At 31.6% G+C, this 11,966-nt stretch overlaps 1 protein-coding gene across 2 annotated transcripts in view; it reads left to right on the forward strand.

Moving 5' to 3' along the window:
- The window catches only part of LRRCC1 (leucine rich repeat and coiled-coil centrosomal protein 1), a 35,071-nt gene extending 23,617 nt beyond the window's left edge, over positions 1 to 11,454 (forward strand). For both annotated transcript variants that reach the window (XM_068525977.1, XM_068525976.1), the window contains 8 exons: positions 633 to 834; positions 1,379 to 1,564; positions 2,312 to 2,486; positions 3,381 to 3,544; positions 6,193 to 6,401; positions 6,492 to 6,629; positions 9,134 to 9,269; positions 11,146 to 11,454. In XM_068525977.1, coding sequence (XP_068382078.1) covers positions 633 to 834; positions 1,379 to 1,564; positions 2,312 to 2,486; positions 3,381 to 3,544; positions 6,193 to 6,401; positions 6,492 to 6,629; positions 9,134 to 9,269; positions 11,146 to 11,268 — 1,333 coding nt within the window. In that variant the 3' untranslated portion in view covers positions 11,269 to 11,454. The remainder of the gene's footprint in view (positions 1 to 632; positions 835 to 1,378; positions 1,565 to 2,311; positions 2,487 to 3,380; positions 3,545 to 6,192; positions 6,402 to 6,491; positions 6,630 to 9,133; positions 9,270 to 11,145) is intronic.
- The last annotated feature ends 512 nt before the right edge of the window (positions 11,455 to 11,966 follow it).

Raw genomic sequence — 11,966 nt, forward strand, 5'->3', positions numbered from 1 at the left:
CAAGACAACTATAAAAGATTGGGGGGCAAATAATCACAAAAATCTAAAAATTGGCACTTAATTTTCCTTTCAGATATCTTTTAACTTGTTTTAGTTTAAAGAAACCAAAACCAGAAATAATGGGTTTTGTTTTATGAGTTTGATTTATTCAAGAAAAATAATGGAGAACTCTGAAGAATGAATTCACATTTAAATTAAAAAACTGGCCCTATATTAAAAGATTGGTGAAGTTTCACACATAACTGTTGTTTTCAATTAACCAACCACCAGGACCAGTCAGACTGTATTTATTGTATGTCAAAGACTCAACCAAAGTAGAAGATGCAGTGAGATAGAACCTGACTTCTGTGAATGCACCCAAAGAATTTTAGAAACCATAAAATGATTCTGAACTATCTCAGTGAAGTTAAGATTTGGCATACTCCTCTTATCCCTGTCACCACTGAATGCGCAATCAAAACTCATATTCTTTCTGTATCTACCATCCTATCCCCAGTTTTCTGTGTTTGAAAGTGAGGAGCTGATCTTTAACAATAGGGAATATAGAACATTTAATAACTATTTAAAGACCTTTAAAGTTTTTCTTTCCAGATAAACAGCATCCTGTGATTTTCATTTGTTTTTCATTCCAGGAAAGACCTTGAAACAAGGGAGTTTTTTAGTGAAGCTGAGTTCCAGGAAGCCTTAGCTAAAGAAATTGCTAAAGAAGAGAGAAAACATGAACAAGTTATAAAAGAATACCAAGACAAAATTGATGCATTAAACCAACAGTATATGGATTTAGAAAATGAATTCCGTATTGCTTTAACTGTTGAAGCCAGAAGATTTAAAGATGTAAGAATTGGCGTCTAGCTTTTTATTGAAAACAGAATCAACAAGATATGGTTTGATAAGAGGACTACGTTTTAGAATTCTAGCTCTATTTGCATGTTGGCTATATGATCTTAACCAAATTACTTAAATTCTTAGAGCCTTATTTCTTCACCTAAATAATAGCTAATCTTCAGTGCTGTTGCCAAAGCTAAGTGAGATTATAAATGGTCAAGTAAAGAGAGCACGAATAGGAATTAGGAACCCTGAATTCTCTATTACTATAGAGCAGGGATTGGCAAACTAAAGTCTCTGGGCTCGATAAATGAAGTTTTATTAGAACAGAGTCGTGCTCACTTGTTTACATAATATCTGTGGCTGCTTTTATGTTATAATAGCAGGGTTGAGGACTTAAAACACAAACACATACGGCCTGGCTAGCCTGCAAAGCCAATTATCTGTGAATTTTATTCTGATTCTAAAAATGAAAGAAGTAAGCTGTTTCCAGAAACAGATATTTTCTAAATATTTGCAGAACTGCTATTTATAATGCAATTTTGAAATATAGGTTAAAGATGGTTTTGAAAATGTTGCAACTGAATTAGCAAAGAGCAAGCATGCTCTTGTTTGGGCTCAACGAAAAGAAAATGAATCTTCCTCTTTAATTAAAGATCTAACCAGTATGGTGAAGGAACAAAAAACAAAACTTGCAGAAGTTTCTAAATTGAAACAGGAAACAACGACAAATTTACAGGTAAGACATTGTAACATTATATTTCCTTTTTAATTTTGTGTCATTTTCTCAAGAATATTGTGATGATTTTAGGAAGTACACAATTATGAACTACATAACACTACTTATATATTCTTACGTGTGTGAAAAGTAATATAATTAGGAGATAAACCATGATTGCACAGACTGTATTGCTTACACTAAAATAGTATTTAACTAAAATAAGTGAATTAATTTTAAGAAGCATACTAAGTAAATGTACCAGTTTTACAGTGATACAGGTTGTTGAAGTTTGGGAAATACATGAATTGTTGATATATTAATTTTGTGGTAGTGGTTGTTTTTACATATACCTAACTATAATAATTTTTTAATTACTTTATTTCTGTTGTCTCAATTTTAAATATTAGTGGTATTTTGCCCAAAAGGATTCACTTTCTATAAGTAACCTTTAGACTTTTGATATAAATATTCAATATTTGGTGAGAAATTTTTAGTATTACATGTGTAGTTGCTCTTTTAAGATATTAAATAAAATTCAGAGCATTTAAAGGAGTAGGCTCTTAAAATTTGACTTTATTTCATGACCTACATTTATCTTTAGTTAATAAAATTTAAACATTTTCTGATGTAAAATTTAGGAACATTTACTTTGTATTTGCTTAAGTAACATTTTTTCTCATTATAAAATGCAAAAAGAAAATAAAGAAGCACTTAAATATAATAATTACTTTGCATTTTTTTTCAATGTGTTTTGGTGGTATACAGAATCAAATCAACACACTTGAAATTTTAATTGAAGATGACAAGCAGAAGAGTATTCAAATAGAACTTCTCAAGCATGAAAAAATGCAGCTTATTTCCGAACTAGCAGCCAAGGAATCGCTAATTTATGGTTTAAGGACAGAAAGAAAAGTATGGGGACATGAGTTGGCACAACAGGGTAAAATTCTCAATTTTCAAAGGGAAAAAATAGCCCATTCTGCTAATCCAACAAATCTGTGTATTAGAAAAGGAAGGGCTTAACTCTGCCTAGACATACCAAGAAAGAAGGTGACACTGTATATGAAAGGAGAAGTAGTCATTTGCCAGTCAAACAGGAATGAAATTATACTTAGGAATTGGGAAGTAGTTTATTACACCTGTTATGAAGTTATAGCTCTGATTTTTTTGCTGTTGGTTTTCTTCCCCACTATAATTTGGTTACGTTTCTGAACAGGTATACATTTACAATGCTACAACTGAATAAGTCATTGAAAACAATTCTTTCGTATCTAGTGATTTTAAATTATTTGTACATATGCAGCATTCTTTTTTTTTTTAGCTAAAAATGTTGGTAACATTTATGTTGTTATATGTGGAGAAATGTGAAATCGTTTATGAATGAAAACCACTTTAGGTTCAGGTAAACTTACCCTCAGTCTCATTCCCTTTCCAGTCACCATAAGGCAAGAGATATATACCATTTTAAGGCATTCTTAGAGACTTTACAAATTATGAATAGTAGGTGTTGGCCTAAATGGAACATTGTTCATTTGTCCATTCCATATAGAAATCTGTAATATGATTTTGTTTGGACAGCATAACATAACCCATTAAATATTTCATGTCTGAGTTAGTTGTTCATGATTTGTGGTTTTAGGTTCTCAAATAGCCACAGTTGTTTAGAAGGCCTTTTTGTTCTTTTCCCCTTTCCTCTTCATATTGTGTGCTATTATATATTTTGTTTCTTTATTCAGCTTTTCTTTTTATTTACTATATTATACATTAGATGTTCATAAAATATAAATTCTCCAAGGTCTTTTTAAGTTTTTTACTGATGATGTTTGTTTCTTAGGATCTTCTCTAGCCCAAAATCATGGGAGACTAGAGGCTCAAATTGAAAGTTTGTGTAGGGAGAATGAATCTCTGCGAAAGGCAAGTGAACGTGATAATGACACATTAAGAATTAAGTGCAAAATCGTAGAAGACCAAACTGAAACCATTGGAAAATTAAAAGAAGTAAGTTTGACATTTTATTATAGGAAAAGAGCATGTGGAAAGTTTGAAAAATCTGTGGATCAAAGTATAATAATAAATATTTGTCTCAATGCATCCCAACTGTTATGGAATTTAAGACATATTATCATGTTTTTTCTTTTATGTTTGGCTCTTTGCTTTTAAAAGTTATATATGACATTTATTTATTAACTTATTAACTTGAAATTACTTTTACCTCAAGATTTTATGGAAAATGTTATTATGGCCCTTTGAAATAATTGGAAGTAGTGTCCATAAAGGGTTAGGAACCACAAAAACAAATATTTTATTTAAACTTTTCATTGTTTAATATCTTCCAGTATTGCTAATTCACGTCTCGAAATTATGACAGAACCTACTATCCTATATTTTAAAGTATTTGAATAGAAAGAACGTAAAAGATTCATGCTTGTTCCCAAGGGAAACCATTTTTACCCTCTTCTTCAATATGGCCTATCTTAAGAGAGAATACTAACAGGATGACTTGTTTCAAAGTATCTTACATGAAAATTTCCAGAGAAATATTCTGAAAGTTAGCTTGAACAGTGAATCAAATTTGAACTCCAAAATTTTCTTCTAGAGATTATCTTTAAGGTATAAAAATAGCTGAGAAAAGGGTTTTTAAGAAACTTGTAAGTGAGATTATCACCCATAAAGTTAGGAACTCATTCTTTAGAGTAATTATAACTACCTAAGATTTGATTTTTTTTTCCCCTTAGTCATTTTTAAGAAACTCCTTGAGAACTTAACTTCGTCAAGTACAGAAAATAAAGAAACATATTTATCACCATGTTGCTATATCTATAGCTAGATTTAGACTGTGAATGCTAGAACTGTATTACCCTAAACAATTATATTGGTTTTTTGGTTTTGCATGAAACCAGAATTTCAATTATATCTGTCATACATGCCAAGCTACACTGAAAATTATTTAAATTTTTTAGCAGTGAGTATTTTTTCTTGTTTAAAAATCTATGCTTGGTATAATACTTGTGGTTGACATAACTACTTCCACAGTAAGACTACTGCTTATTAATCTCTGAGCAGAGTTTTGGGAGGAAATGACTGGTAATGAATTAACATAGCGGAGCCAAAAAACAGATGACTTTTAGTTTTAGATTTTTGGTTAAAAAAAAAAGTTTTCAGATTTTCAACTCATCATTTTTCTTTTCACAACTTAGTACACTTACTTTAAAGAACACTGTATCAGCCTCAAAGATATGAGCATTAATGGTGCATTCCATCTAATCACAGAACATACAGAGATAGCTACGCATAATTTCTTTTAGCAGTAAATTCATCATAGCTAATAACTTAAAGGGATAGTGACCTAATCTGCAAAATTTGGAGTTCGATGTTTTTAATTAAGTAGATCCTGTAATTAACTTCTGACTATGGAAATCAGAAACAAATCTTTTGAGATTTGGTTTCCTCCTATGTCTTATTTTGGTACTTTTAAGTATGGATCACAAAATTCTCCGATGCTACAATGTTATTCTTTTTATTAATGGGGTTTTTCATAAGAATCTTCTATAGCTTTTGTGGATTCCTAATATAATATGTGTCAAGACTGCTCTCCTCTAAGTACTTACTTAAGTATTACTCTTAAGTACAAGAGTTGTGTGGAGAAAATAAACAATTCATGCCTTTTATGCAAATGTTGGTCAAGACTAGAAGACTACCTGATATCTTTGCTTAGAATTTTTACATATATAACACACTGAGGAATTGAACCACATTTTTTAAAATACTGATGAATTCATGCCTAAATTAGCCTTGTTCAGTATTTGTTTGTTTGCCTGCATCTTCTTCCCAAAAGGGAAAAAAAGGCAAGGTGGGGCAGGGGAAACAGGGTAAAAACAAAAACTACCAATTTCATCTTTTCACACTTTTGGAGACTGATATCAGTAGTTGGTGTTATAGCAGGGCTGTTCCAGCCATTCAGGCATACCCCCTTAAAGCAAACATGTTCACTGAAGTAAGTAACCCATATAAGGCCTAATACCTGCAAACACTTAACAGTGCCTAAGGTGGTCTTGAGCTTTCATTATCCTCTGATTTGTCATATGCAAATAGAGGATAAAGTATGACTCACAATATAGAAGATATAATAAAAGGAAGTTTTGGAGGATGTAGAGCCTATTTTCATGTGACATTGTAATAGTGATGAAATCATACTTTATTTTAAAGTATTTGCTCACCCTAATGCAGAAGACGCTTGTTAGCATAGTAGAAATAGCATTTTAATTTGTGTCATACATGTACAGTGAACACGTCTCTGCTGTATTCCATGTTAATTGAAATTTTCATTGCACAGTTTTCTTTTCCTTCTCTTCTGCTCCCTCTGTGTGGTTGGTAGTTACTAACTTAATGAAATAAAAAGTGTAAATAGTTCATCTTTCTTAGTGGCAGTTAAAACAAAGTAGTAGTGCTATTCCTTACTGATTGTGATTTTTAAAATGTTCTGTAAATCTTTTCTAAAACATTCTTTGAATGTTCAATTTATTTTTTAATCTGTAGTTTTTATAATAATTTTAAACCATATTGAATTAATCAGGAAATGAGATATTCAAGATTAATAAAAATAATTATTTTTTTAAATAATGATTTTTTTTTCTGTAAAAATGAAGTGTTTACAGGAAAGGGAGGAACAAATCAAAATATTACACAAAAAGATCACTGAAATACAAAAATGTACCCAAGAACAACTTGATGAAAAATCTTCACAACTGGATGAAATAATTGAGAAATTAGAAAGACACAATGAAAGAAAAGAAAAACTAAAACAGCAGTTGAAAGTAAAGGAATTAGAACTCGAAGAAATTAGAAAAGCTTACAGGTATTATACGAATTTCCTGTTGAGAAATAACGTGGCTTAATAATTTCATATAACCAATTTTATTTTTTTAATTATTTCTTCTCATATTAGTACACTTAATCAGAAGTGGCATGATAAAGGAGAGCTTCTGTGTCATCTTGAAATGCAAGTAAAAGAAGTGAAAGAAAACTTTGAAAACAAAGAAAGGAAACTTAAAGCAGAAAGAGACAAAAGTATTGAACTGCAAAAGTAAGGATTAAGTCCTAAAGTATGTGGGATATCTTTAAACATAAAACTGAATTGGGATGGGTGGGTTGTGTAGAACGGCGGGGGGATGGGGGTGAGGAGGGTAAAAACATGTTGGACATAGGTATTTGCCAAGTACTTTATTTCCGTTCCATCTATAAAATGAAGATTATAATAGTTCCTACCTTAATGTTTGATGTGAGGTTTAAACTTTATGTATATGTGTATTTATATGGTTTGTATGGATTATTTAGCATTTAAATAGTACCTGACACATAGTAATTGCTGTATAAATATTTCATTTTTATTACTGTGATTATTGTTTTCAAACTCTGTTTGAATGAAAGCAGCAAGTGATATTTTTGGCTGTTGTATGTGGAGTTTAGAGGAGGAAATCACTGACTACCAGAGACAGTGAGCTCCTGAAGAAGCTAAAACAGATTTAGGTATCAGTTGGCCTGCACAAGCTGAGGATAAGAGTTGATTTTAAAGAAGGGGGAGAAAATGTATACATATATGCCATTGTTTTATGGATTTTATAAAATACTCTAGAGGAAATGAGGGTTTTACCTTGTAAGCTGTATAACTAGACTTGTTAAAATAAATTACGAAGGTGACTGCCTTAAAAATTAGGTAGCATGGTTTAGTGACCAGTGCTCATGTCAAGATACAGAATGGCATAGATAACATGGCATATAGGTAGCCCAAAAATCTCATATAGAGGTAGGTTCCCATTATATCAAGTCTAATAGAACCTGGAAATTTGGTTTCTCATATTTTAATTCTTTATAAATGAAAAGGTGTTATTATACTCCCCAGAAAGTTTTGATTGATAATACAGTCATTTGTTTATTTGCTAATGGACCCTGTTCCACTTCGCTTTACAACCAAGCACTAATACAGAGACCTTGACTTGGAACCTATTACAGTTTTCTCTCCTGCTTGTCACAGCTTTGCAATCTGGAGTCCTTTCGATCCTAAAAGAAACAATCATTTCATATAACTAGCAGTTCCTAAACTTAATAAAAATCATAAAGCCTGACAATTTTTAGAATCTCTTATATTGCATTGTTCATCATGTCTTTAAGAGCAAAACAATAAAGGCCTGATTTTATACATTAATGCTTTTATGACTAAGATTGATACATGATTTTTAATTTAATGGAATTTTAATAAAATAAGTAAATTATTATTCATAAGAATAGATTTTATTTGCATAGTTTCTTATAATGTATAAATTGATTTTTTTCTTATATCTTATTTTGAACCCAGCAATAATTCTGTGAGGTTGGCTGAACAGGCAGGATTATTGTGTTTTATAGTTGACAAACTTTAAACACAGAGTTTGTGACTCGCCCTTAGTTTCATAGCTACCAACTGTTGCAACTGGGAATAAAAAAAAATGCTTTTGATTCATGGTCCTGATGCTGAAAACTCAGCCTCTGTACACTGGTGGAGAATCAAGTCTCAGAGACAGAGTTTCGGGTGAAATAGAGAAGAATAGCTTTATTGCTTTGCTGGGCAAAGGGGGACACTACAGGCTCGTGCCTCAAAAAACTGTGTCCCAACCTGGGAAGTGAGGAGTTTTATAGCAATGGTTCAAGGGCAGAGTGGCTAATAAGGATCCGGGTGTGTGCAGTGCCTGGACTCCTTTAATCTGGCCTCAGGTGGTCTCCTGATGAGCTTCTCTGGTTCCTTTAATCTGGCATCAGGTGGTCTTCTCCCTAGTCTCTGTGTCCCCTCCCTTCCCTCATTAGCAACTGTTTGAATCTGCCCTTTGGAACTCAGGGAAGGTCATGGAGGCTGGAGTCTATTCCCTACAAACAAGAAATGGGGACACAGAAAGGCTTCCATGCCCAGGAGCCCCACAGGGTCCTGCTCGGTTTCAGTCCCAGTGTTCAATCTGGTATTACAATGGGCTATGCCAAAATCAGGAAGTTTGTTCATTATGGACTTAACATTTTTAACAAAATTATTCTTACTTAATACAAAGGAATGGGCATTTGGCCTATAAGAAACTTTTAGCACTAAAATTTTGTGAATACTGTTTATAATTTGTTTATTAACATAGGGTTTTATCCATTAAGCATTAACATAGGGAAGTCAGACGTATATGCTTACAAACTTGAACCTTCCTATAGTATATATACCTCAAATTATTATCACACTGCTAATACGTGGAGGAAAAAAAGATTGACAGTAGCATCTATGAAGGTGCTTATAAACCATATTCTTAGACTCAAAATAAATGAGAACCAATGTACTCTAACTTTCAGAGGGTAATGGTGTAACAAACTTCCATTGATATTACCCTACTCTATTCTGTTACTAAGATTCTGTTGGATGGTGAACTACTTATATCTTTAGTTACTGAAGATAGCCCTTTGCTATTTAATGGAGTTATGCTTCCATTAAAATATGAATGTAAGAGCTTCCATCTGAAAAGACAAAAAACAGCCTAATTTTTATATGTACAGGTAGATATGTGGGTTTGTTTTGTTTTTAAGGGATGCAATAGAAAAGCTTCATAGTATGGATGATGCCTTTAAAAAACAAGTTGATGCAATTGTTGAAGCTCATCAAGCTGAAATAATACAGCTGGCAAGTGAAAAGCAGAAATGTATTGATTCTGCAAATTTAAAGGTACTGTAAGTAAAATTCACTTTGATAATCAGTATTAAATTGTTATAGCTAAGTAAATTGGATCTTTGACAATGATAAAAGAGAAAAGGAAGCATGATTTAATAACCAAATAGATATGAAGAAAATTGCCAGTACAATCATGAAGCCAGACCAAAATGTCGGTAATACTTAGATTAGTTGTAGAATATAATTTTAATGAAACCAAGATTATAAGTTTGATTCTGATGTGCACCTGCTCCATGAACTCTATAAAAATTTCCATATCCCTAGCCAATTTCAGCTGGAAGCCCCTTTGGTTACACATAGGCAAGGTGAGAATGTGAATGTATTAAATACAGTCCATCACTACCTAGGACAAGTTCTCAAGGAGTGTTTATTATCAATTAGGGTTCAAAACTGTCAAGTTTCTCATTTTAATATCATTGACAAAGGAATGGGTTAGGATGATAATAAATCAGAGGCAAACATCAGAATTACCTGCAGAGCTTTTTAATAATACATATGCATGTGCTTCCCCCTCAGACTTCCATTCACTAAGACTGGGATCAGACCCAGGTATTTTCCTCAATAGGTGATTCCCATATGACCCCTCTGTTAAGATCCACTAGATGAGCAGACAGTTATGAATTTCCATTTTTCCCTGATTTTGAAGTAATAATAAGAAACAGATATCTTTAAGACTGGAGATTTAGAAATCAGCAACTGGAAAAGGAAAAGAGTTAATAGAAGAGGAAAGTAATACTTCATATATTATAATCAAGGTTGTATAATTAAATGACATTACCATCAGGAGTCTATGTAACCAGGAGTCTATGTAACCAGAAAGAGGGATTTAGGTCTTTGGAAATAATCACAATGAATAAGGAAATATAACTTGTTCAAAATTTAGTTCTTTATTTCATTTCAAGCCAACAGATGTTTCAGATATCTTATTTAAAATCTACTGATTGTTGAACAAGAGTACATTAGGTATTACTAAATAAAGTATAAAAGTAGGCCTTTAGCTAAAAGGAAAATACTATGTTTGATTATGGACATCTTGCCAATATGATGTAATATCAAAGGGAGGTGTTTGTTACAGAAAAGAAAAATTTCACCAAAGCTTAAATGTGGTAATCATGAAAAAAAATTTTAAGGTATCACATAGAGCTCATCATTTAAATTAGGAAAAATGTTAGTTTTCAAAGGGAAAAAAATTAGGAAGTCTGTATTAGAGATTAGGAAGAGGGAAGTAAACAGAAAGGGATGGTTATATTGGTAGTACTCTCAGGAATGTTGTATGTTAGGAGAGAGAGTTTCAAGCAGAAATTAATAGTATCAAATACATTGAATCCTAGGAGAATGTAGGTTAGCAATAAATCATAAGATGATCTCTCAAAAATATGGTAATTTATAACCACCACCAGCAATTTTAGAAATGCAATGTTTAAATTAAAGAGTTTCTTTGGGAACGGAGGTTGTTTCAGTTTTTAAAGTCTGTAAGGGTAAGTCAAATTCATGATTCAGCATTCATAATCAGCACAGGACAGTGGAAAGATTAAGTCAGAAGACTGGGTATCATCCAAATATGCTACTGAGAAGCTACACAACTTGAACAAGTTTTCTAAATTATAAAATAGAGTTAAAATAAATTACCATGTGTTCATCACAAGAACCTATGAGAAATAAATGGATAATACACATGTAAGTACTTTGTATACAGTATAACATTTTCCCTATTAGTATTTGAACAAGTTAACATTTTATTAACCTCTGTGCTTTAAATGAACATCACAAAATACAAAATGTATAAGAATAAATTTTTTACTTTTTGCATTTTTTAAAATACATTTTCATTAAGAAATGTAAATGTTATAAAATTTATATGTTGATTTAGGTTCATCGAGTTGAAGAAGAAATGCGTGGACTTCTGGAAGAAACATGCAAGAACAAAAAAGCAATGGAAATAAAAATTAAGCAACTTGCTTTTGCTCTAAATCAAATTCAGCAAGAAATGTGATGGTTCTGAGAATGGATTGAATTGAAATGAACCAGCAGACCTATTGTAAAAATGATTAAATATTGTGATAGTAGTAACTGCTATGACTTTGAAATGTCTCTTTCTACACATTTCATTCTGATTATATTTTAAAAGGCTTGATCAAGTATTTATTAATTGTATATGTAGGTTTTTTATAATAAATTGTTGACAATTATGTGTATTAGAAAGACGTATCAAAATAACTAGACTTAAAACACTTTTTCTTGTTTCTGTGCTATACATTGTTTGGTAATTACACATTTGCCTACAAATATGTTAATGAAAATTAAGATTAGTATTTTGACTATATGAGGGAAAGTATTTTAATATTGTTGTTAACCTTACTGTGTTGATGAAGAACTAATTATATTTATTGGTTGTCCTTTAGTTGACATAGTGCCATTCTTTTAAAATGCTCATAAATGTAGCTAAAAAATATTTTAAATCTGTATAAGGGATGTGGTATATTTAAGAATGCATATGTATGCATCTCCACATCACTCATAATGACCCCTTTTTATATACTGCACATGACTTTTTCATTAAAGATTACATTTATGGTTTTATAAACATTGTCTCAAGAGGAACACTACTGTTCCACTGTCATTCTTTCATTTTCCCTTTTTAGTTACTATTTATGAAGAGAATTCTTATTTTGTAACAAAACAGTTTTCTTC

This window comes from Eschrichtius robustus, chromosome 17 (genome assembly GCF_028021215.1).
Source record: "Eschrichtius robustus isolate mEscRob2 chromosome 17, mEscRob2.pri, whole genome shotgun sequence".
NCBI classification, from domain to species: Eukaryota; Metazoa; Chordata; class Mammalia; order Artiodactyla; family Eschrichtiidae; genus Eschrichtius; species Eschrichtius robustus.